Here is a 26,077-nt window from a genome sequence, read left to right as displayed (position 1 = left end):
TAAGTTTATTTATTTATTTTGAGAGAGAGAGAGAGCATCAGCAGGGGAGGGGCAGAGAGAGAAGGAGAGAGAGAATCCCAAACAGGCTCTCCCTGGCAGCTCAGAGCCCTAGGCGGGGCTCAAACTCATGAACTGTGAGATCATGACCTGAGCTGAAATCAAGAGTCAGAGGCTCAGCTGAGCCACCCAGACTCCCCTCGACTCAGGAGTTTTTTCCCAGCCAGGGAAGAGATTGCTCCTGACCACAGGTAACAAGCTGAGGGACTCGAGTTTAAGAACAGCCTTCCCTCCCGGGGCACCCGGGTGGCTCAGTCAGTTAAGCAGCCGACTTCGGCTCAGGTCATGATCTCACAGTCCGTGGGTTTGAGCCCCGCATCGGGCTCTGTGCTGACAGCCAGCTCAGAGCCTGGAGCCTTTTTCAGATTCTGTGTCTCCCTCTCTCTCTGACCCTCTCCCACTCATATTCTGTCTCTCTCTCTGTCTCAAAAATAAAATAAACGTTAAAAAAATTAAAAAAAAAAAAACACGAAAAACAACCTTCCCTCCCAACGTGTAGGGTTAGTCTGACCAGACGCATACACTACTTGTTCGTTGGAATATCCAGGTCGTTCCTGAACCCCAGTTAACTGGCTGCCACAGCCGTCTGGTCTGCTCTCACACAGCTTCCCTTTGTTTTATGGGAAAAGGAAGGAAAACCTGACCTTCACGCGCAGAGACTGAGGAAGCAGCACCACACTCTCCAGTATAGTAACCACCAGCCATGTGTGGCTGTTTGAATTGAAAATGAATAAAAATTGAAGAGAACTAAAGCTTCAGTTCCTCGGTACCACTATCCTCATTTCAAATGCTCATTAGTCGCATGTGGCTGGTAGTTCCCTCTTGGGACAGAGTGCACATATTGGATGTTTCCATCATCACAGAAACTTCTCTTGGACAGCCCTGAACGGGAGACTCAATGCAGGCAGCACTCCCCTTTTAGAAAAACAGCCCGTGACAATCCAATACGGTTTCTACAAGAGGGCAGGCACCAGCTGACCTGCCAAAGCACATTCCACGTCCCCTTGTTCTGATCATTGTAGAGCCAAGTATTTCAAAGCCACCATCATCATCATCACACCAAATTTTACAAGGCATTTGTGACATACAAGGCTCTCCTCCAAGGGCACTGGCTCACTGAGTCCTCACAAGAACGTCATGCCTGTGTTCGTGCCACCTTACACTATTGCTGTCTCTTCCTTCTCTTGAAGAACCTCAAGCTCAGAGAGGTTGTGTAGCCTACCCAGGTTACACAGCGAGTTGGGGTCAGAATGGGAGGCAAGAGCAAAGCTTGAGTCCAGAGTTCCCTCTCTCTAGCATGTGCTATGCCACAGGGACGAGAAGGATAGGGGGCTTCGTGGGGGGGGGGGGGCACAGTGTCCCTCTGAAGGTTACAGTCCTAAAAATCTCGAACCGAGAATGTTCTTGTTTTAATATGCTTCCCCCTCCTCTTCCCTTTTCCTTCTGGTATTTTCCCTGGCTGAGGCCTCAATAAATATTGCTAATATAAATGGAATAATGATAATCAAATCACTTCATCTGATTAGATGGCAGTTAAACATCTTTGAGAAACGTGTTTATCTCCTGGAATGAATTGCTATAAACCCAGGACCTGCCTCTTCAGTCTTCATCTCAGTGCTACTTGAACTTTTCAGTTTTTATTTAATTTTTAAAACTTGTGGGCTTTTTTTTTTTTAAAGAAAGGGAGAGAGCAAATGACAGAGAGGGGCAGAGGAAGAGAGAGAGAGAATCTTAAGCAGGCTTTCAGAGCAGAGCTGGATGCAGGGCCCAATCCCACGATCCTGGGATCACGACCTAAGCCAAAATCAAGAGTCAAATGCTCAACAGACTGAGCCACCCAGGCGCCCCAAAACTTATTTATCACCGAACTGCTTATTCAGTTGTTCATTCTTCATTCATTTATTCAGCGAACATGAATTGAGTGCCCGAGTATAGTAACAGGAAGAACTAGTGTTGGTCAAATTTTTATATGTGCCAGGCACCATTTTAAGTACTTTGCCTGAATGAACTCATTTGTCCCTCGGGATGACCTCATGATGGTACATATTATTATCATCCCCACTTTATAGATGCAGAAAATGAGTCCGAGAGGATAAGTACCGTGTCCAAGGTCACAGGGCTCAGAAGTGGTCTCGTGGGGATTCATGCCCAGCAACCTGGCTGCAGGGCTCACCCCCTGAACCATGACCCTGGGCCGCTATGTGCCGGGCCCTGTGCCAGGGAGGGGGCAAGCCCAGGGGACCTCACCCAGCTGCTTCCCTGGGCAGCTCATTTATCATCAAAGAAAGAAAGGGCAAAGGGTCAGAAGGGACATGCAGATAAACAGCCGAAGGGGATCCGGGAAGGTAGTGTTGGGCCAGACCGAAGCGTGGATAAGACCCGGCAATCCAGGTGGCTCCAAGGTCGGAAGTCCCCTGAGCACCATAGACCAGGCGGCCATCGCGGCAGAGGCCAGGCTGACCTTCGGCGGGCTCACAGAGGTGCAGCTGTTATGCCAGCTGTTCAAATGCTGAAGTACTGAAATACTTCTCTGTGCATTGGTAAGGAACCACGGCCCCAACTGGCCCCCACCCCACGTCCCCACCATCCAGCAACTGCAGCTAAGCATGCTGGGGGGGGGGGGGGCAGGGCAGAGCAGATAGGGAGTGGGGGAGGGGCCGGCCTGCCTGTGTTAAGACCACAGGAGGCAGGTGGTGCCTGGGCTTTACTGATAGTTAAATACTTAGAATATCATTACTGGGTTGAAAGTGTGTGTGGGTGGGGGGCACCTGGGTAGCTCAGTCGGTTAAGCATCCAACTTCTGCTCAGGTCATGATCTCGCGGTTGGTGGGTTCAAGCCCTGCGTTGGCTCTGTGCTGATAGCTCAGAGCCTGGAGCCTGTTTCAGATTCTGTCTCCCTTTCTCTCTGTCCCTCCCCTGCTCATGCTCTGTCTCTCTCTCAAAAATAAATATATACTAAAAAATTTTTTTAAAAGAAAGCGTGCGGGAGGAAATTATGTCCTACAGGTGCTGGGCCTTTGTTCCCTCAGGGGTGGGGTTCGGTGATGGTTTAAACAAAGGGAGAAGCCTTAGCCAAATGCGATGTCCAGCTCAGCCTTGGAGAGAGCTGCATCCTCACCGCCACTGTGAAACCTGTGCCGCACCCCGCCCCCAGCAGGACAGGCCCCGCCCCCCGCCCCCGTGCTCTCTGTGAAGCCCCTCTGTGAGTAATTATAACAAGGCCCAGAGCCATCGTGTGCCAGGCCCTCGGATGAGCACGACTTCCGATTGCCCTACTTAAAAGTCCTCTGAGATGCTGTAGTCCCTGCCTCCTTTCAGATGAGGAGAGTGAGGCTGACAAAGTTCAAGGACTTGCCCAAGGTCACACAGCTTGAGAGTGGCCGGGCTGGAAGGTGAGCCCACGCGCGGTGATGAGTCTGGAGCCTGGGTCCTCCTGATCACTTCTCGTGTGGGAGGCAAGGTCTGGGGCCATTACCATGGCACCCTTCACATCCATGTCTGTCTCCACTGGCAGACAGAACTCGTCAGAGGCAGGGGACTCTCTTGCAGGCAGCCAGGGCCTGGCCAGCGCGGATGTGGGGATATAAAGACCAGTCTGAGTGCAAGGCATGGAGCCTGGCATTACTGCAGGAGTCCCCAAGCATGCGGCTTGGCCGAGTGCCATGTCCCATGTCCCCCAGTGAGAGGGGTCACCAACTGGCCCCCTCACTTTGCCTGAATGATCCCAGGGGAAGCTACATGAGCCTCTTCGGATTTTTGGTTCCTTCTCATTCACCTGGCACTGCCAGCCCTCTGCGTGCCCTGTGTCTGGGGCTTCAGGCAGCGTGCGTGAATGTTCTGCACTGCAGGGGAAAAAAAAATTTTTTTAAAGACATTAGTGAAAATTAGCCCTTGAAGCTGCCCAGTGCAAACCGGGGACTGGCCCAGCATGGCAAAGGCCAGTGGCAGCAAGGGTACGTGGGAACAGAAAGGCCTGCGGAGAGGGGACGCTCCCCGAGTTCAGCCTGCTTTCAAACCATCCACCCTGTGCCAAGTTTCTGCTGTTTTATCCTTTCAGAAACAGTGATACTGACAGCTAACAGCACATACCCGGGTTTCACACGTAGAAAAGAGCAGGACAGTAGAAATCTGGTCATTCGTCTGGGAGACCTAGCATCTGAGTTGACCTTGCATCCTTTAAACTCTAACTTCCCACATGAAATCTACACATGTCTGCAAGCATGCTAGCCCACTGTTGTCTTGGGTTTTTGTGGTTTGGATCACGGTCTCTCCTCCTATTTTGCTCTCCTCATGGGCTGCTCCTTTTAACAATCGTAGTACAAGGTGCTGTCAACTCAAATGTTGATGTTTTTTTTACTGAAAAGTTCCTATGCTTGTTTTTTTTTAACTTTGGAAAATACAGAAAAATGTAAGAGAGAAAATTAAAATCGTCTACAATCCTGCTATCAAAATGATTCTTTGATACCTGTGCTCATCTTTGTTTTCAATGCAGAGAGTGAGGCTTTTTAAAATAGGTGCACTGTGTATGTATAATTGTATATCTGCTTTTATTTCACTTAGTATGCCATAAGCCTTTCTCCTGGTGCCCTACAGAACATTCATAAACATCACTGTTAATGACTGCAAGGTATTCCATCTTGTGAATGTACCATCATTTGCCTAACGGTTCCCAGGTTGCTGGTCATTTGGGTTCTTTCCAGTTTCTGAATTGCTGTTCTTTTAAAACTACACACGGTAGCATGACTAAAACATCAATGGAGAGAGAATGGATATTTTTAAAAAGTAGTCCCTTTGGAGTAGAGCAACTAGGGGTTAATTTCTGAGGCTTCTGCTGGCTCTTTTGAGTGAAAAATTGCAGAAAAGGAGAGCCTTGGATGGAAGGCTTACCCAACCTGATCCCAGATCCCGTGTCATTGGGAGGAAACGCCTTATGGGAAATGTAAGGAGTGGCCCCCACCTACCTGCCTGCAAGGTCTCTGGCCATAGTCATTATGAGAATCTCTTGAAACTTCATAGTTTCTAAGGGTCTTCCACACATACAGTCTCCCTAGATTCTGGGAGTGGGAAGACCAGACTCAACTTTAAAGAGACTGGCACTAGTAAAGTCATGAGATTTGCCCAAAGCCACACAATGCATGGCCACGTTGAAACCATAAGGGCTGCTCAGGGTGATCTCTGGTGAACCCTTACCCTGTTTCCTATACCGTTTCTAGAATGGGGCAGAGCATTGGGGCACCTGGGTGGCTCGGTCAGGTGAGCATCTGACTCTCAATTTCAGCTCAGGTCATGATCTCACCGTCGGTCATAAGATCGAGTGCTGAGTGTGGGGCGTACATAAGATTCTCTCCCTCCCTCAGGGCGCCTGGGTGGCTCAGTCGGCTACGCATCCAACTTCGGCTCAGGTCATGATCTCGCAGTTCATGGGTTCGAGCCCGTGTTGGGCTCTGTGCTGACAGCTCAGAGCCTGGAGCCTGGTTCAGATTCTGTGTCTCCCTTTCTCTCTGCCCCTCTCCCACTTGTGCTCTGTCTCTCTCTCAAAAATAAAAAAAAATTAAAAAAATAGTTTTTAAGATTCTCTCCCTCCCTCACCCTCTGCCCCTCCTCCACTTGCATTGTGTGCTCTCTCTCAAAAAAAAATTAAAAAATTAAAAAATAATAAACTAGAATGGAGAAAAGCCTTAATACAAGTACATCATCAGAATGCAAGTTTTGAGCTGATCTCATGCACAAAGTTCATTGCGTATGCACTTGGCCGCATCCGTAGATTAGGAAGCCTCCATAATTCCAGGAGTCCCTTGTTTGGTGGTTGTGTTTGTTTATTATCCTGGATTTTCAACCACTCTGTTTTTGTTTTCCCTGTATATAAGAAACATTGCCGATGAAGACTTCCTCAGGTCTTTCACATTGGCATGAGGAATTCTTTCAAGATTCAGCCTGTCGGGTTCTGGCCTGCCCAGGAACTTAGGCAGACTGTGCTGGAAAAGAAGGTGCATATTTTCCCCGGCTTCTGTTTCACTGGAAAGTTCACACTCCCAGGTTGGAGTGAGCTTTTAAGGCAGTTGTCTGTCACACTGTCCCTTATTAGCTCCTTACGCAGAATCTCACCCCTTACTTGGAGACCCTATGGCAGCAGAGTGTGGAAAGAACATTCTGTGAAGAAAAAGGGAAACCAGTAAACAGGCAGAACCAAGGACCAATTTGTTGAAAGCAACAACACTGGTGGCACATTCCACTGCCTCCAAAATCCTACCTGGGAGGCGCCGTCCCTCTTCAGGCGACCTTACAAGACCCTCTCACAAGGTACTTTCCATGGTTGGTCTCAGGTTACAGTTATCTGTCCTTCCTTCCTTGATGGCTGGCCACTTTGTACTCCAATTCACCAATCGAAAGACTTGGTCGAACAAATACAAGGATAATGAAGGACAGTTAAACAGACTTCAGCATTCAAGGCCGCCCTGGAAAATTGTGGAATGTGTGGTCACACTGAACTCCTCTGCTAGACCGAACACCAGGGTCCAGGTTTTAAACCCTTACGTCTTCCACAAAACTCAGCACAGACCCTTGCTCCAAGAAGACCATCAGTAAAGAGGGAACAGGTTAAGTGAGCAGCATGCACAATGTCTCCTGCCCCTTATTCCTTCAGCTGCCTCAGTCCGTACACTCCCCTGAACTTGCTCTGCGTTTCAACTAATTTCCTCTGCCTGGATTCTTCTTCCGAGCCATTCTCTCTCTCTGCTTCCAGGCTCGGGATGGCATTTTCCAACACGCTCCCACCCCTTCAACTGCAGCTGATTTTAACTGATTCTCCCATAAGACTTTCCCCATAAAGCATTTTAGGTAGCTTCCTTTCACATTTCTTTTGCATTGGACTAAGAGTTTGTTAAGGGCTGGGATTATTGCAGTATCACCAAGTGTCTGAGTTGGTACACAACAGGCACTCATTTATTTCTTCATCTATTCAACAATTATGGAACATCTACTATATGCCTGATGAAGAACAAATGCATAAATAATAACGTATCAGTCACAGATGAATAACATAAAGAAAACTGAAACTAGGTACTCAAACTATGTACGGGTCATGTAAGTTGTTGGTTCAGGTAGGGTGGTCTGGGAAGGTTTCTCTAAGGAGGTTGCATTTGAGGCAGTTAGCCATGTCGATATCTGAGCACAGATCTTGCCAGGCGGAGAGAATAGTAAGTGCGAAGTCCCCAGGACAGGAATATTCTTGGCACATGCAAGATATGGCAAGGGGGCCAGTGAGACCGAGACAGAATGAGTGAACAGGGAGAGCATAGGAAATGAAGTCCAAGCCTATGGACTCAAATCTTGCAGAGTCCTTTGGGCACATGAAGTAGTTTGGTTTCTATCCCATGTGTGATGAGATGCTCCATAGATGTTTGTTAAATTGAATTATCTGAGTTGAGTTGAATTGAACTGAACCGAATTGGGTTTTACTGAACTGAACGGAATTGGGTGTCATCTTAGTATAGACAGCATACAGTTTCTGAACAACACAATATCCCAAGTCTGCCTTGTTACCCACAAACGGAAAAGCACTATGAATAATCCCATTTAGCAACTTTACAACCCCCTAGTGTATGCGTTCACCTGGTCTGGAGCTGGCACAGGCTTGACGTTGTGCCAAAAGTCTGTGAGCAGGGACACTTCTGCCTGCCCCTCCCACACGCACTAGTTTCATTGTAGCGGCAGATGGGATACAGGGAACATCTACTATCAAGACGAATGTGGTGCTAATGTCTGCCCATCGTTTTGCATTTCATTTCTGACTTTCCTAGAGTCTGAAGTCTTCAAGGGTCACTGGGATTTATTCTGGGCCCCTGGCCAGGGTTCTGGACCTGACTTTTAACATAGTTTTTACCCAAGCCTGGTTCTCACTGAATCTTAATTATGTGGATTCCTACCCTCAGCACAACTGAAAACAAACCACATTTAGCTGTTTTTATAATTTTGCTTGGTTCTTATAAAAACATTCCAGTGAACCATCACCCACAGTAGAGTTGGAAACCCACCAGAATTTAAGCTAAGCAAATAAACATTCATTCATTCAAAGAATGTTGAGAGCCTATGAACCAGGCACTATACTAAGTACTGGGGATACAGCAAAGCACTGGATAAGTCCCTGTTCTCATGAAGCTGATGATCTAATGGAGGGGACAGAAGAAACAAAGACGCTAATATAAAATGTCATCTTGAGTAGTGGCAAGCTTACTGTGTGCAGGTTTGGGGATAAAGCGGTGAATAATTCATGTTTCCACAATGTGGTGGGGGTTATAATACCATTTATAACATAGTATGACAATAATATGGTTTTATGGAATTATGTATAGAGTGCTGTATGAAGGTATATGGGAACAAGTAGCTAACTTTATTGTGGGTATGGGGGGCTCTTGGGGAATACATCCCAGAAGAAGTGACATTTTATCAGTATCTTAGGACTTAATGGGATGGAGAGGGTAGAAAGAGGGAGGAGAAAAGAGCAGAGCTAAGGCAGGGAGATGTGAGCAAGCATGCACGTTCCAGAAAAGACTGGTCATTTCCTGTGGCCAGAGCACATGACGCTGGGCAGGCATGCAGTGGGAGCATGAGAGAATGAAAACATGCATGGGTTGAGGCCAGTTCATAAATGGCCAGGCCAAGGAATTTATACTTTTATCAGATGACCAGATTTACATGTTAGCACAGTCATCTTAGCAGCAACATGAAAAGATTGGAGAGAACAACTAGAATGAGGAAATTATTATGAAAGGAATGCAATGGTCCAATTCTACAAAGAGTCTGTATAGAAGTAGCCAATTGGTTAAATTTGGAGTGTGGGACTCATAGGGTGTGGAGGGATGGGGGTCCCTGGATATTTGCATCTCCTTCCTAATGTCCTCCTCCACGGGATTGTCCCACCAAGGCACAGGCCCTAGAGACTTCCCTCCCATTCCAGCTTCAGATTGCTGAGACTCCTCTGAGGTCTTGGAGCTGAAATCTGCTCCCAGGAGCTACCACCACTACTTCTTTTGCTCCTTGGGGCTTCTAGAATCCATCCAATTCCTAATTCAGATGCAACTCTTCACTGTTTAAAAACAGCTGTAATTTACTGAGTGCCTTCTGTGTGACAGGCTAGTTTGTAGGGCACGTATTATCCCCATTTCCAGATTGGAACCAGGGCCTCCTGTGACTTTCTGGGATTTGGCCACTGACCTAGTTAACTGGCAGCACCGGGATAAAAACCCAAAGCTGTCTGACTCCAGAGCCCTGCACTCTTGGAAATAGCTATCAATTTAACTTGGAAAACATTTACTTAGCACCTGCTTCTATGAAAATCCCTGTCCTCAGTATCATAGAAGGAGGAAATCTAATGTAAATTAGTATCGTCAGTGATTTCCAGCTCTCCCCATTCTAGTGATTGGGACAATGGAGTCAACACCCAAGCATTGTGATCATGCGTACTTAGCTTGGGCTTGCAGCGTGGCTCTTTCTGAAGAAGAAGGTGATAAGGTGATTTACATTTGATCCATTGCATCAGTCTGGTTTCTGCTGGTAGCACTGGGGCAAGCCCAGCGCAGGAGCCACCCCCACAGAGTCCATCCCCAGGGAAGAAGGCTGTATCCTGGGAAGACACAAGATACTTAGAAAGGTGGAAGGCATGAGACCAGTGTGTATAATCAGATTTAAGGAAAGCAAAGCTTTCAACTTGGACAAAACCCCGTGGTGAGCAGAGAGGAAAACAGCAAGACTGAGAACCTGGAAGCAAAATGAGAACAGGTTTAAAGAACCAATGAGAAAAACCATGAGAGCAGAGCCTGTGCCCTGAGCATGTGTGCAGGGGCTCCCCCTTTAGGCACTCTGTGGTATTGCTTCAGCTTAGGCTGGAGGGCTTAAAGGAAATGCACAAGACCCTGACAACGTGAGGGTTTTGTTAGACGACTTACCTTTCCAGTTGTGTTTTTCTAAACCTGATGTTTAAATTGGCAACAACTCAGACTAAATGTGTTAGATGTGTGATGTCCATGAAGATGCCTGAATGGGTATCTTCCATATACTTGTACTTCCACACCTATTACCTGTTGTGCTCTTGGTGGCCCTATGAGGAAAGGCCAGTGGGCATTATCCTCACTCTTCAGATGAGAGAGGGATCTAAGAGCTAGGTGACACCTTTGCCTCATCCATTCACTGTGCACCCAGCTTCCACTCAGAACCAGCACTCACACCCTGGCCAAATCCAGACATCCTCACCTGTTCACCGGCCTGCATTCCTCCAACTCAGAGAAAGGCAGCCCCTGACATGGCTGGGCCTTCCTGCCTGCCTCAGGCTCATGCCTGGATGAGATGTGCTTTTGTTCCTCTGGCTGGTAATTTCTCTGCCTGCCCTGGGGCTGGCCCTAGAACTCAACCCCTTCACCTGCTGATTTAGAGAGGAAGGCTGTAGGACCTCTCCTGAGGGGGCTGGACAGGTTGTCGTAGGTGGGTAGCAGGCATACCTGGTTTTCTTGCCACCTACGGGATTAGCATCCCTGAATGTTCTGCGAGTGTAGGTGGAAAGGGTCACCCTGGAACACTGCCTTGTACAAGCAGCCCTTTCCTAAGTAGAACCAGAGTCCAGTCTACAAAATAGCCCTTTTGCATTTCCTTTTGTTAAAATCAGAAGCTGCTTTGCTGGTTTCTGTCACCTCTCACTTCCAGATTCAGCAAAACATAAAACTGGTAACATTTAGTTAGAGAAGTTAAGTTGCACATATGTTTTCTTCTCATGCATGTGGAGATCCCATAAATCTGCTAACTGGCCAAATGTTGATTTTGCGTGGGCACCAAAATTGCCTCTTTTTACCCTAGTCTCTTCCGTGAGTTTTAAGGCTCTCCGGGAATTTCTCTTTTCTTTCCTTCCTTTCTCCATTTTCCTTTTCTATTTTATTTTTACTGGGAAATTCCTATTTCCATCACCTACCTTTTCAAAGGACCTCTCCATTCTACATGGTGACACTCTCCTTTTGACTTTATTATTCCAGTTATTCTTGAGGCTTTGGTATAATCTGAGACAGATGATGTTCTAATAATCATTTATAACTAATCTAACTCTGAAAAGGATTTGAGCTAGACTCACAGTATGAGTTAGACATAGCAGAACCACAAAACAAGGATAGCAATACAAAAAAGTAGGTTATTAATACTAAAGAAGACCTCTATACCAGAAAATCTCTCCTAAGCTTTGTTACTGCAATTGAGTGCAAAATTTAGCTTTGAGTTTCCTGGCCTCCAAGGCAGAAAAGGAAACATGCATTATAAAGCTCTCATCATCTAATTTAAACACACACACACACACACACACACACACACCCCATAATCTTTACCAAAAAAAAAAAAAAAATGTTCACAGAAGAATCACTTCTGACTTTAGCACATTCTATCCAAGGCTAATATTCTTAGATCTTTCTGGTGCTCTGAATGACCTGGAAGTTTTTTAAAACAATCTATAACAAGGTCTAGGGTTACATCTTGGGAAATTATTGACTATTCTCAGGTCAGTCAGGGTCTTTTCGAGTCACGTGGTCACATCTGTAAATAACAGCACTCATTATATAAAGTGCCCTCCACCCCACCCCAGAAAGCAAGTATGAAATCATGACCTTTTCCTTTTTAGGCAGATCTTAGAGTTCATTCAGCCTCGCTTCCTCACTTTCCAGATGAGGAACTGAAGCTTCTCAGTGTTCAGTGACTTAGTACCACACTGTCCTTTGGAAAACCCATATAATGACTAAGCTCGTGGACTTTGGATTCTTGCAGACTTGAGATCAAATCCCAGCTCTGGCCCAATAGCTGCAGTATCCTAGCTCCCATCTAAATATGCTATATAAGTGACTTAGCTTCTCAAGTTGCTAAGCCTCAGTTTGCTCAATTTGCTCATCTGTAAATAGAGATGATAATAATAATTACCTTCCAAGGCTGTTTTGATAATTAAATGCAGTAATATATGTTTAAGCTTTTTGCATAGAGCCTGAAATATTGTAAGCACTCAAGAAATGGTGGGTGCTAGAAAATCTTGAGAATGCTGATGATGACATAGATCATGATAATGGAAAAACTGGATCAAAACTTAGGTTGCCTAGTATCTACTATAGCCCTCATTCTACTACCCCATTCTACCAGGATTCCTACCTGAAATTATATACCGACCCGAATAACATCCTTTAGAACTGCACTACCCAACAGGGAAGCTGCTAACCATCACTGGCTATTTACAGTTAAATTAATTAAAAATAAATATCGTTAGGGGCGACTGGGTGGCTCAGTCGGTTAAGTGACCGACTTCGGCTCAGGTCATGATCTCATGGTTTGTGAGTTCGAGCCCTACATCGGGCTCTGTGCTGACAGCTTAGAGCCTGGAGCCTGCTTCAGATTCTCTGTCTCCCTCTCTGCCCCTCCTCTGCTCATCCTCTCTCAAGAATAAACATTAAAATAAATAAATATATATATATATATAAATAAATAAATATCATTAGAATTTTCGCTGTGCGGTCACACTAGCCCCATTCCAGTGTTCAGTAGCCACGTATGGTCTGTGGCTGTTGCATTGGACAACACAGATATAGGACATTTGCGTTGTAGCAGGAAGGTCTGCTGGTAGCTGCCTTCATGGCACTACCCCACCCCACCCCCACCAGCAACTGCCTAATGTCGGTATTTTGTTATTTATGCATGTATTTATTTCAAAATATTACACTATTCTTGTAAGCTACATGAGACGGTTCTTTGGTCTCTTAACTCTACTGGTGACTTCACCGGAGGCCCACAGAGCCTCAAGGAGAGACAAGTCACACAGCTGGTCCAAAACACGCTTCTGACTCAGCCATTCTATGGTGGCCCAGGAGACTGGCAGAATCAACTGTCTTAAGTCTCTTTTCATAGGGTTCTCAGGGATCAGGGCTGGAGTATGACTCTAATCCATCTTGTCCTACTGCCAAATGCAGGATAATATGAGTTCAAAGGGTTTGTTACAACAGCACAAGAATATCGTTTTCTCAAAGCCACAGCCCGGTGGCGCAGACACCAAGGATGGCCTAGGGGAAGGCTCCGGAGCATGCTCAGTCTCGCCCGTTTATCCCCCTTTCTGTAAGGGAGAAAGAGATTCTCCGTGGTGTTTTATTTATTTATTTATTAAAAAATTTTTTAATGTTTTTTATTTATTTCTGATTATTTTATTATATTCTGATTATTATATTCATCTGAGAGATAGCATGAGCAGGGGAGGGCCAGAGAGAGAGGGAGACACAGAATCTGAAATAGGCTCCAGGCTCTGACCTAGCTGTCAGCACAGAGCCTGACGTGGGGCTTGAACCCATGAACCGTGAGATCATGACCTGAGCCGAAGTCGGACGCTTAACCAACTGAGCCACCCAGGCGCCCCCTGCATGGTGTTTTAAAATTGGTCTGTTATTGGAATATTGTTCAGCCATGAGAAAAATAAAAAAAATTCTTCCATTTACAACAATATGGATGGACCTTGAGGGCATTATCCTAAGTGAAATAAGTCTGACAGAGGAATACTGTATGATATCGTATACATGTGAAATCTAAAACAGCTGAACTGATAGAAACAGAATAGAATGGTGGTTGCCAGGGGTAGGGAGGTGAGGCACATAGAGAAAGGCTGCTCAAAGGGTACAAGCTTCCACTAGAAGATGTGTAAGTTCTGAGAATTTAATAATGTACAACACAGTGACTATAGTTAACCATACCGTCTTACATACTTGAGAGTTGCTGAGAGAGTAGATCTTAAATGTTCTCAACACAGAAAAGAAATCGTAATTTGATGAAGTGATATATGTGTGAACTAACCCTACTCTGGTAATCACTCTGCAATATATATGTATCAAATCATCATGCTCTGCACCTCACATTGACACAATGTCATATGTCAATTACATCTAAACGAAGCTGGGGAGAAATAGCTAAAATAAAATAAAATTGATCTAATTTTAAATGTGTGATGTTTCCTTGCAAGAGAACTTTTGCAAGGATAAAGACTTTGCTGTATGTTTCTGACTTCAAGAGCATCTGTATTATTATTTTTATTGGTTAGGTTAATTATAATGAGCTCAAAGCCATTGTCAGTATATTTTCACAAGGTTGATAAGCCAACTCAATTTCCTATGACATAGTTTACAGCTTTAAAGGAACAAACAATTCATTGTAACAAATATCTTAATACATGTGGTTTCTGGGAACAAATCGTTTCAAGTTTCCAAGTTTGTAGTCATTAGAGAATAACTATTAAAACCAAAAGTTGGAATGGCTGAGTGGCTCAGTCAGTTAAGCATCTGATTGTTGGTTTTGGCTCAGGTCATGATCTCAGAGTCCCGCATCTGACTTTGCACTGAGCATGGAGCCTGCTTGAGATTCTCTCTCCCCCCTCCCTCACCCCTCCCCCACATGCACAAACTGTCTCTCAAAAAAACTAATTTAAAAAATTAAAAAGAAAGGTTATTGCCCTTTTTTGATAAACAAAAAGAAACTCAAACCCATGATGACACAATAAAGGAAGACCTAGAGATTTAATTGAAACAGTATGGGAAATGATATATTAGTGTCAGTTAGAATTAGATTTGGCTATGAGTCATAGAAAACCCACATAGCAGGTGTTGAACAAGATAGAAGTTTATTTCTCATATAAACAAAGCCTAGAAGAGTCCAGGACCAGGTGTGGCCAGCTAAGCAGCTATCATAAATCCAAGTCCTTCTAGGTCTTCTGCTCTGTCGTCATCCACATGTGGCTTCCACCTTCTTGTCCAGTTTTTCTGCTTTAGCAACAGCTATCATGTCTATGCTCTTGCCAGCAGAAAGGAAGAAGACCAGAGAGCCCTGGGCACCCTCCTTTTAGGCACCTTTCTAGAAGTCCCACAAGAAACTTCTGCTTAGGGTGCCTGGGTGGCTCAGCATCCAACTCTTTTTTTTTATATAGGTTATTGTCAAGTTGGTTTCCATATAACACCCAGTGTTCATCCCAACAAGTGCCCTCCTCCATGCCCATCACCCCCCTTCCCCTCTCTCCCAACCCCATCAGCCCTCAGTTTGTTCTCAGTATTTAAGAGTTTCTCATGGTTTGCCTCCCTCCCTCTCCTTAACTATTTTTTCCCCTTCTCCTTCCCCATGGTCCCCTGTAGCATCCTACTCTTGATCTCAGCTCAAGCCATGATCTCACAGTTCATGGGATCGAACCTCACGCTGGGCTCTGCGCTGACAGCATGGAACCTGCTTGGGATTCTCTCTTTCTCTGCCTCTACTCCGCTTGTGCGCTCACTAATGCTCTCTCGCTCTCTCTCAAAATAGATAGATAGATAGATAGATAGATAGATAGATAGATAGATAGATAAAAACTTAAAAATAATCTTTAATTTTCCAAATCTTTAAAAAAAGAAGAAAGAATGAATGAAAAAAAGGAAGGAAGGAAGGGAGGGAGGGAGGGAGGGAGGGAGGAAGGAAGGAAGGAAGGAAGGAAGGAAGGAAGGAAGGAAGGAAGGAACGTAGGAACGTCTGCTTTTATTATTGTAAGAACCAGTCCCCTAGCTACAAGGGAGGCTGAGAAATGTGTGCTAGGTGGTTATGAGCCCAGTTAACTATGGGGGTTTTATTACTAAGGAAGAAGAGGAAAACACGTAAGGAGGGACACCCAGCAGTCTCAGCCAGAGTATAAACATATTTTCTGTTAACTTTCTAAACAGTTGCAGTGAACCGTTTGTTTTGCATTCTCAGGGGTATTTTTGTCAACCCATTCTTGACATTTCTTTTCAAATACTTTCCTAATTTTGTGTTTTTCCACTGCAGTTCTGAGGAAAAATTAAAGTTTTAGACGTTTACCCTTTTATTCCAGAAGCTTCAAGGCCCTAGGTGGTGTTTTCCTCCTCTCTCCAGGGTGATCTGACCAGTGCACCCTTGCTTTGCTCTCTCTCCTCCATCTCCGCTCCAGCCACACTAAGCTGAATTCCCCCATAGCACTATGCCCCAGCCTGCCTCTGGGCCTTTGCACATGCTGCATCCTCTGCCTGGAAATGATAGAATGTATGACAGCGAGCCCTGGTTCTGGGTCTGACTGCCTACATATACATTCCAGTACTGCTCCTTATAACTGTGTCCCCTTAGGCAAGCCGTATAACCTCTCTGTGCCTCTGTTTAAGTATCTACAGAATGACGATAATAGTAGTACTTACTTTACAGTTCTTGTCCTTATCAAACGAGCCAATGAAAGACAAATGCTCCAAACCATGCCTCACATATAACGAGCCTTCAATAGCTGACTTTGTTGAGCATGTACTATGTGCTAAGCACCTAACAGAGATTCTCGTAATCTTCCATAACAATCCCATGGAGTGGCCTTGCTATTTCTCCCATTTTACATACAAGGAAACTGAGGCACAGAGAAGTTAGGCAGCTTGCCCGGGTCCCACAGCTAGCAAGTAATGGAGCCTGGACTCAGATGCAGGGCCTTCTATCTTTAGAGCAGCACCACATATAAAGGTGCAGTGGGTTTCCTTTGTAAGGCTGTGTGCTTCCTTTTACAGATTTTTCTGATAATCCTTGTGGAAGCAGGGGCAGACCCAGGTGATCCCTGTGGGCCCGTCTCTGGCCTTTGCCTCTCAGGCTGCCACAGCCCAGGGCCTGCCCTTTAGGCTCCAGAGCCACTGCCCCTGGGACATGAATCCCTGCACCATTTGCCACCTCCCGAATGCTTATCTTTTGTGTCCAAGGCTGCGAGGAAGGTTCTGGGGCACCTCAAACAGAGCCTGTGGCCTCCCCGTGTCTGAAGCCCCGTCCCTGCCATCATTCCAGCCACTTGGGATCAGGTTCCCACCACGGGAGGCTCTGCACTGCCTGGCTGCGGTGCGGCCAGCAGCCCAGAGAGGGGAGGGCCAGGCTGGTCTGTTGATCCCTCTGTGGTGTGCAAGGAAGGGCGTCGGGGCTGCCAAGCATCCTGCGGCTCAGAGCTGGCATCCGCTACATGAGGGGCTCCGCTTGGGCCGGCATCAGAAACCCCGCGGACAACGAACAAGGAGCAGATGCGCAGCGTGGTCGTCTCAGTAGCGGCCCTGATCTCTGCAATCTGTTTTACAAAGAAAAGGGGTCTTTGCAGATGTGATTTAGTTATGGGGCCTAACAGTGGGGATATAACCCTGGATTGTCTGGGCGGGGGGGGCCTGAATCCAATCACAGGTGTCCTTAGAGCAAAGAAAGAGAGAGATCAGACACACACCCAGAGGATGGGATGATGTACAGAGGCAGAGATGGAGAGAAGTAGCCACAACCCAAGGAATGCTGGGCAAGGAATGAGCTTTCCCCTATGCTGGTACCTTGGTTTTGGACTTCCGGACCCTGGGCACGATGAGAGAATGCACTTTGGTTGTTTAAGCCACCAAGTTTGTGGTACTCTGCTATAGCACCCCCAGGAAACCGATGCACCCCGCGATCTGGCAGGAAGGTAGGAAAATGCATTTTAACTGGCTCCCCGGGTGATCCTGAGGCCCCCACCACCACAAAGATGGAGCGCTAGACGGAGTGTGTAGACTGAGACTCCAGAAGAGCTGAGAATTCCTCCTCTCTGCCGTTTTTGCTCCTCTCTGGTTCAAACGGTGGGGGATGGGAGCGTGTTGGATGTTTAGATGCTGGTGGGAAAGTACAGAGGAGCAGAGGTCTGAGTTATGGGACCAGGAGGGGTGAGTGATGGAGCCTCCTTCCCGGGGGAAGCAGAGGGGTCAGGGGGAGGAGGACCCTTCCTCCCCAGGATGGGAGGGGAGCTGAAAGCGGGGGTGAGGGTTCAGGGAGGAGAAAGTCAGTATTCATATATCTTATTTGCTCTGCCTGAACCTGCTGGTACCTCAGCCTTCCATTTGCAGACCTCCAGGCCCCTGCATCACCTGCTTCAGAATGTATGACAGGAAGGCCAAAGGGGGTTCCCAGGTCAGCCACCGGGGCCTGCTGGCACATTAGCAGAAGTCGCCTCCTCACTCAGTGACCCTTGGCCCTTGCCCCATGTCAGGGAATTTATATAATCACCCATTAATGGGGCTGACTTTCACACTCAAAGGGTTTGTCCTTTGGGTATGAAATGGCTCCTTCCCTGAAAGCATGATCCTACCCAGGATGCCTTTGTTTCACAGCCCCCAAGCAGTGTGTCTGCACACTCACAATGTAGGGACGTGGTCTTCTGTGGGACCCTGCCCCCGAGAGTGCATGTGATGGTGGAGGGGTCCCTGATCAGCTCAGAAAGAGGAGGCTGCAGGGCTGATGTTGCAACTCAGGTCTGAGGGCAGTCATCTGGCAGAATCCCCTGGTGGTCAGGGGCCAGCCTTTTTCTCTTAAGGCCTTCAGCTGATTGGGTGAGGTCCACCCACTTTACAAAGATAATCCGTTTTACTCAAAGTCCACCCATATAAATGCTAATCTTGTCTTTAAAAAGTACCTTCACACCAACATCCAGACTAGGCTTGACCACATATCTGGGTACTGTGACCAAGCCAAGCTGACGTGTAAAATTAATCATCATAAGATATATTCTTTTGAAGTATTTACATTGCCAGGATGATGCTAAACACTGTCAAGAATACAAAATACCTATCAGACAGTGGGACGGGGGTTTGGGTCAGAACAAACTCCCTGAGACTGAGAGCTTCAGTTTGGTAAGATTGTTGGAAGATGAGGGGCGCCTGAGTGGCTTAGTCGGTTAAGCGTCCGACTTTCGCTTAGGTCATGATCTCGCGGTTCGTGGGTTCAAGCCCCGCGTCGGGCTCCGTGCTGACTGCCAGCTCAGAGCCTGGAGCCTGTTTCAGTCTGTGACTCCCTGTCTCTCTGACCCTCCCCTGCTCACGCTGTCTCACTCTCTCTCCTAGAAATAAATAAAACATTTAAAAAAAAAAAAAGATTGTTGGAAGATGAAACAGGAATCCTGGTGGGAGGCAGAACCCACCTCCCAGGATAAAGGCGGAAATTGCCAGACACCTGCTCTCTCAGCCTCCCTTGCAGTTTGGTGCAGGCTCATAAACTAGGCTCACAAGAGGTCTGGATCCAGATGAGCTCCTTCTTCCCTTCCATTGTCTCCGAGACCTCTACCCCCTCTTGCAAATGACTCACTTCTGGACTCACTTTCTCCTCCGTAAGCATGATAAGAGACCTCAACTTCCCTGGCTTGAGTCACAATACTGCCCTAGGGCCTGGTGACTCAAAATCTGGTCCATACGCTGGCAGGTGCATCATTGCCTGGGAACTTGTTACAAATGCAGAATCTCAGGCGCTGCCCCAGATCCACGGAGTCAGAATCCGCATTTTAACAAGATCCCAGGTGATTCATGTGCACGTTCATGTTCAAGAAGCACTGACCTAGAGCACCTCCTTCGCTTCTCCCACTCCAGACCCTCGGCAGGAACCCCCCTCATGAGCAGTCCGACCGTACTTTGCACAGTAGGGCCCTGTCATCCTAGTAAATAAGCCATGGCCACCTCTGACCTCGGCACCTTCCTAGCTTTGGTACCCCCACAAATACAGGGAGATCACAGTGGATATTGCTATGGAAACGAACCTTGGATGTCGTCTACTATCAATTTTGCTGCTTTTCCTTCACTCTTTGCATCTCTGGAATTATGAGCTCCTAAATCACACTCAAACACCTAAATTTCTCTCCAGCCTAAGACTTAACAAATAACAAAGATGTAAAGTCAAGGCCACATGATGTACAAAGGAAATGCATAGCAACTGCAGAGGTTTGCTTTGATTTAAAAAGAAAAGACAGGAGCAGTGTAGCAAGGCTCTCCCTACAACAGCCCAGAGAACACTTGAGTGATGCTAAATGCCATGCCGGTGATGATGATGAGCACAGCTACCACCTAGTGAACATTTCTTGGTGCCAGGTGCCAGGCTGTGTACACCAATCCATTCAGTTCTGACAGTAACGCTCTGTCCTAGTTTCCTGTGGCTGCTATTAAAATAATTTCCAGGGAGGCGCCTGGGTGGCTCAGTCTGACTTCGGCTCAGGTCATGATCTCACAGTTCGTGAGTTCGAGCCCCGCATCAAGCCCTGTGCTAACAGCTGGCTCAGAGCCGGGAGCCTGCTTTGGATTCTGTGTCTCCCTCTCTCTCTGACCCTCCCCTACTCATACTGTCTCTCTCTCTTTCTCTCTCTCAGAAAAAAATAAAACATTAAAAAAATTTTTTTAATTGCCAGGGACGCGAAGACTTCACACAATACCGATGTATTATCTTATGGCTCAGGGGGTCCGAAGTAGGAAATCAGGCTCACTGGGCTAAAGGGAAGATGCCAGCAGGGCTGGAACCTTCTGGAGGCTCCAGGGGAGGATCACTTTGCCTCTTAGAGCTTCAGAAGGGCACCTGCATTCCGTGGCTCATGGCCCCTTTCCTCCATTCATCCAGCTATTTCCCCTGTCCTCACACCTCCTACTCTCTTCTAATATTTAAAAAATGTTTATTTATTTATTTTGAGAGAGAGTTAGAGAATGAGCAGGGGAGACACAGAGACAGAAGGAGACAGAGAATCCCAAGCAGTTTCCATAGTCTCAGTGTGGAGCCCAATACGGTGTTTGAACTCATGAACCATGAGATCATGACCTGAGCCAAAACTAAAAGTCGACACTTAACCAACCCGGGTGCCCTATACTCCCTCCTTTGATCTCCTCACCACCCTCTGTTAAGGGCCCTTGTGATTGCATTTAGGGCCCACCTGTATAATTTCAGCTAGGCTTCTCTTCTCAAAACTTTTAACTTATAATCACATGTGCAAAGTCCATTTTGCCAGATAAGGTAACATTGATAGGTTCTAGGCATTAGGATGGAGACATCTTTCGGGGGCGATTATTCATCGCACCACTCCCTGTTCAGTAGCTGCTGTTATTATCCCCATTTCCCAGTGAAAGAATTCAGGCACGACAATGGAAGGCCTTGTTCAAGGTCACACAGCAAGAAGGTGGAGCTGGAATCTAGCTCTTGGTCAGCCTCTCTCCGAAGCCTGAGTTTCTAATTCTAACCTCTGCCCTGCACAGCCTCCAAATGACTTTGAACTCATCACTATTGTTAGTAGGTTCAAGGAGATGAACTGAAAACCATCAGATCTCTAAAGAGTTTGAGCTTCCAAGTGAAATTTGTCTACCACAGACCAAAACCTCAAGGGGAGGGCAGGACTGAAGTCAAACCACAGGTATACTAGTCTTCTAGGGCTTCTGTAACCAATTAACACAGACTAAGTGCCTTGAATAAAAGAAACTTATTTTCTCACAGTGCTGGAGGCTGGAAGTCCAAGATCAAGGTGTCAGCAGGTTTGATTTTTTTTCCGAGGCCTCTCTGCTTGGCTTGCAGATGGCCATCTTCTTGTTTCCTCTTTCACACCGTGCCCCATTGTGCACGCACACCCTTGGTGTCTCTCTCTGTGTCCTAATATCCTCTTCTTTTAATTTTAAGTCTGTTTCTTTTGAGAAAGCATGCGCATGAGCTGGGAGAGGCAGAGAGAGAGAAAGGGAGAGAAGAGAATCCCAAGCAGGCTCCACTCTGCCAGCCTGGAGCCCAGTGGGGAACTTGAACCTACGAACCACAAGATCATGCCCTGAGCCAAAATCAAGAGTTGGATGCTTAACCAACTGAACCACCAGATACTTCCTAGTCATAGTGAATTAGGCCCCAGCCTAATGGCCTCATTTTAATAATTACTGGGAATTAGGGCTTCAATATAAGCATTTGGAAGGGATACAGTACAGCCCATATGAACAGATATTCTCTGCCCTCCAGAACGAGGCCATTTAGGTGTCTGAGGTGAATTCCAGAGCCCTGTGAATGCCCTTGTGAGTTTGAGCCCCACATCAGGCTCTGTGCTTACAGTGTCAGAGCCTGGAACCTGCTTCAGATTCTGCGCCTCCCTCTCTCTCTCTCTCATCCCCCTCCCCTGCTCATGCTGTGCCTCACTCTGTCTCTCAAAAATAAATAATGTTAAAAAAAATTTTAGAATGCACATGCCCAGACTCCACCCCAGACTTGTTAAGCCAAAACTCTAGGGGTGAATCAGGGCCTGGGGAGTTTTCAGACATACACATAGTACCCCATGATTCTGGTGTGGAGCACACAGTCTAAGAACCATTTCACTGAGCCGTGGGCTTCTCAAGCTTCCTCTAGGCTTTAGTCACTGCAGACAACTTCAGAGCAAAGTCGGTAGCCAGTGGAGAATGGTTCTCGTCAACACACCAGGAGAATGCAGGTTTTTCCTTCCGCTTCCTCCATCCTCCCCTTAACTCAAGGCCCTAGAATACTTTCCCATCTCCACTCCTCCAAAAGAGACATCACAGAATAACACTTTTCCCCCCTCCGAGTAGACAAGATAAGAAGATTTTTAAATTAGTGGCTGGCAAAGAATTCATGAGCTTATAGACTATTAAGGTCAGGGTGATGGAGAGAGAGAAGGCAATGGTGAAAGAAGAATAGGTACCGGGAAAATTCCAGAGGAGGCTGGAATCCTAGGGTTCAAGGTTTCTCATTCTGGCGCTCGCCAGCTGTCGTTGGTACAGGTATTATTTCGAAGGCAGCAGCGCCTTTCTCTCCTCTTCCGTATTCTTCAGGAGCTGGCGGTGTGCCCTGGGCTTCAGCACCTCACATAAAAGGCAGAAGCCGAAGGGCAGTCTTCAGTGGAGACCAGACGCAGCCTCCCAGGGACTCAGAGTTCTGATTTGTGCTTGGGGGTGGGGGCACTGAGCCAAGGAAAGGCCGGATGGGGTGGTGGGTGCTGCCTCCAAAAAGCAACCCAGAGGAGAGTTCTCTGAGCACTCCGGGCTGGTTTCTACAGTGATGGAGACATGGTGACAAAAATAAGTCCCGCTCACCTGAGACAGTAGAATCCAATTCAATTCCAAGTCAGTGTGTGTTTATTGAGTGCCTGATTCGGTTTAGGTGATGGAGAGAACGAGAGAATGAGGGCGACAGCCTAAGCAGTAGGCTGACTCAAGCAGAATTTCCCTGGGAGACTGCCCCATAGGTCCATGGGTCCAGAAACTCAATTGTATCCATTTCACCCAGGAGGAAATCGGTAAATCTTTGTCTCGTGAACAAGTTATTTATTAAGTGCTCCCAGCCTGCCAGGGCCATCCTGGGGCTGGGGCTGAATCAGTGAATCTAGCAGACCAAGGTCCCTGCCCCCAGTGGAGTTTACCTTCTAGTGGGGCCGCTGCATGGCCAGTGGGTAAGGCCAGTGGGATAGATCATCAGGAGAAATGTTTAGGGTAGGGTAGGATTTGCTCTGTATTTGGAAGGTGGGCTGTAGATTTTTAAAAAGCTGGAGGCTTTACAGACGGGGGACCGAGCTGCGTGGTTGGAAATGAAAATGGTGTGCCATTGAAGGTCCATGACCAGATCAGCTAGCTCTTCTGGGGTAACAGGTGTGTGCTGGTAACAGAGTGCATGCTGGGAAGTTAGGCAAGAGAATGTCAGTATCATATGGGGCTATGGCACACAGGCTGTACGTTCTCAAACATCTTGGGTCCGACTCCCAGCTCTCATGCTTGCTAACCTTGTAATCCAAGGCATGCTACTTAACCTCAATAAACGTCATTGTCCTGATCTGGGAATATAGGCATAATCATAACTAGCTTATAGGTTGGTCCTAAGCATTTAGATGAGATCATGAATGGGAGTAATTGGGGTGAATGTGAAAGGCTTAGCTGTTGAATATTAACATTGGGTAAACAGCTTGCTTTCTAGGCAAACTGAAACTCACCACCAAAAACTTGATGCCTGTATACTGTGAGGAGTCCTCTGTCTTGGCAACCCTCCATTTACCACCCTCTTTCCACCTCCTCGCAGCCATGCTGGACTGAATGGCAGCACTGGGGTCAAGGTGAGGCAGGAGAGGTGCCTAGAACACATTTGCATGACCTGGCCTCCTTCCATTTTGCACCCTAGGTACCCTATTTGCCTCACTCTATCCATGGCTCTGCTGAATATAGGAGAGAGCTTTTTGGTCTGCACAATGCATTTCTCAAAAGTGTTCTTTGGTCTACTTAAATTAGTATCATAGGGGCTGCTTATTAAAATTATATTCATGGACCTGACAAAATCAGCATCTCTGGAGATGAGGTCAGGGGATCTTCATTTTAACACACACACACACACACACACACACACGCCCTCTACCAACTCTAGAGCAGAAGTTCTTTGAGTGTGACCCCACACCAGCAGCATCGACATCACACAGAAACTCATAAGAAATGCAGATTCCTGGGGCACCTGGGTGGCTTAGTCGGTTGAGCGTCCGACTTTCGCTTAGGTCATGATCTCGCGGTTCGTGGGTTCGAGCCTCGCTTCGGGCTCTGTGCTGACTGCCAGTTCAGAGCCTGGAGCCTGTTTCAGTCTGTGGCTCCCTCTCTCTCTGACCCTCCCCTGCTCACGCTGTCTCTCTCTCTCTCTCCTAGAAATAAATAAAACAATAAAAAAAATTAAAAAAAAAAAAAAGAAATGCAGATTCCTGTCCACCTCCCCAGTCTACTGAATCAGACACCTTGGGGGTGGGGCCCAGCAATCTGTATTTTAACAAGCTCTCCAGATAATTTTTGATGTGCATTGAAGTCGCCCCTGGGGGAGGGTTTAAAAACTACCACTCTCTAGCCCCATCCTAGATGAATTCAGTCAGAATCCCAGAGATAGGACTCAAGTATCAGTGTTTTTCAAAATCTCTGCCACCAACCCCGCGATCCTAATGGGAGGCCTGAGTTTATAATCATCACTGGAATAAACAGGAAGTTGGCACAAATGTATTACACTTACAAAGTATGGTTCAGCCAGGGACAGTGTCTCACTTCTAATTCTTGCAACAAGCTGCCCCCCCGCCCCCCCTGCTGTGGTCTCATTAGCGCATGAGGAACCCGAGGCTCCCAGCGCTTCAGGGCGTGTGGCCGGGCCCCCAGGCGCGGAGCAGTTTTGCAGGCTGTGGGGGGGGGGCAGCCACCAGGCTCCCCGGGAAGGCTGCGTGCTTACGTGGATCTTTGCACCTTTCCCAGGTGCTAAAAAGCCTGTTGAAAGCGCGGTGCTCGGACACAGCTGGGGCTGGGAGACCTCCACGAAGGGAGCCAGGGGAGATGGGAAGGGAGAGTTGGAAGACACCTTAGAGCTGGGTCGAGAATGGGGAGCTCCAAACCCAGGCGTTTTTGGGGTTTTCTACTAAGTGCCAGCCCCTGTGCTTGGTGCTTTAAGTGAGCCATCTCCTGTGTGTTCACATGATCTCTGAGGGAGATAACACTCGCAGGATAGTCACATGGTATCCCTGCTTTGCAGATGAGGAAACTGAGGCCCAAAGACTCAGGAGAGCCTGACCCGGGGTCACCTGTGCGATCAGGATGTCTCCAAAGGTTCTCCCACCACTCGGGAATTCAGAGTCAGGGTCTCCAGGGAAAGCGGGGTGGGGGGCGCAGGGGGCGGGGGAAGGGGTGCGGCGAGCAGGGGGTGGGGCTGAGCCGGCAGCCCCCGCCACCCAGCTTCCCTAACGCTCTCCGGTCCTCCCGCGCAGGCCCTTCCTCGTGCTGCCGCCGCTGATGGAGTGGATCCGGGTGGCCGTGGCGCACGCCGGCCACCGCCGCAGCTTCTCCATGGACAGCGACGACGTCCGCCAGGCGGCCCGGCTGCTGCTGCCCGGCGTGGACTGCGAGCCGCGCCAGCTCAGGTAGGGCCGGGTCGGGGCGCAGCGAGGGGCGTCCTTCCCGGGGGAGCAGGGCCGCCGGCCGCGCGCAGGGCTCTGGGGCTGAGCGCCCCCCGCCCGCCAGCGCGAGCCCCGCCCGGCGCCGCGCGCCCCGCAGACGGTGCGGTCTCCGCTGGTTGAAACGACGGACGCGGGCTTGGGGATCGGCGGGGTCCCTGGACTTCCTGGGAGGGAGGGGGACGCAAGCAGGGCTGTGTGGGAAGCTCGGTTCTTCGATTACCAGATATCGGCCTGCCTGTTTCTATTCACATTCTTTTAGTCTCATTCTCCTCTTCCCCCTCCCTCCCT

The 26,077-nt window shown here is 47.7% G+C and overlaps 1 protein-coding gene across 2 annotated transcripts in view; it reads left to right on the top strand.

Annotated features, from left to right (window-relative positions):
• BTBD11 (BTB domain containing 11) overlaps positions 1-26,077 on the top strand; it is a 320,925-nt gene that overhangs the window by 214,060 nt on the left and 80,788 nt on the right. For both annotated transcript variants that reach the window (XM_039230475.1, XM_039230474.1), the window contains exon 4: positions 25,601-25,753. In XM_039230475.1, the coding sequence (XP_039086406.1) occupies positions 25,601-25,753 (153 nt within the window). The remainder of the gene's footprint in view (positions 1-25,600; positions 25,754-26,077) is intronic.

This window comes from Hyaena hyaena, unplaced genomic scaffold (genome assembly GCF_003009895.1).
Source record: "Hyaena hyaena isolate Hyena2069 unplaced genomic scaffold, ASM300989v1 scaffold_46, whole genome shotgun sequence".
In the NCBI taxonomy this organism is placed as follows: Eukaryota; Metazoa; Chordata; class Mammalia; order Carnivora; family Hyaenidae; genus Hyaena; species Hyaena hyaena.
This window is presented reverse-complemented; position numbering and strand designations above follow the sequence as displayed.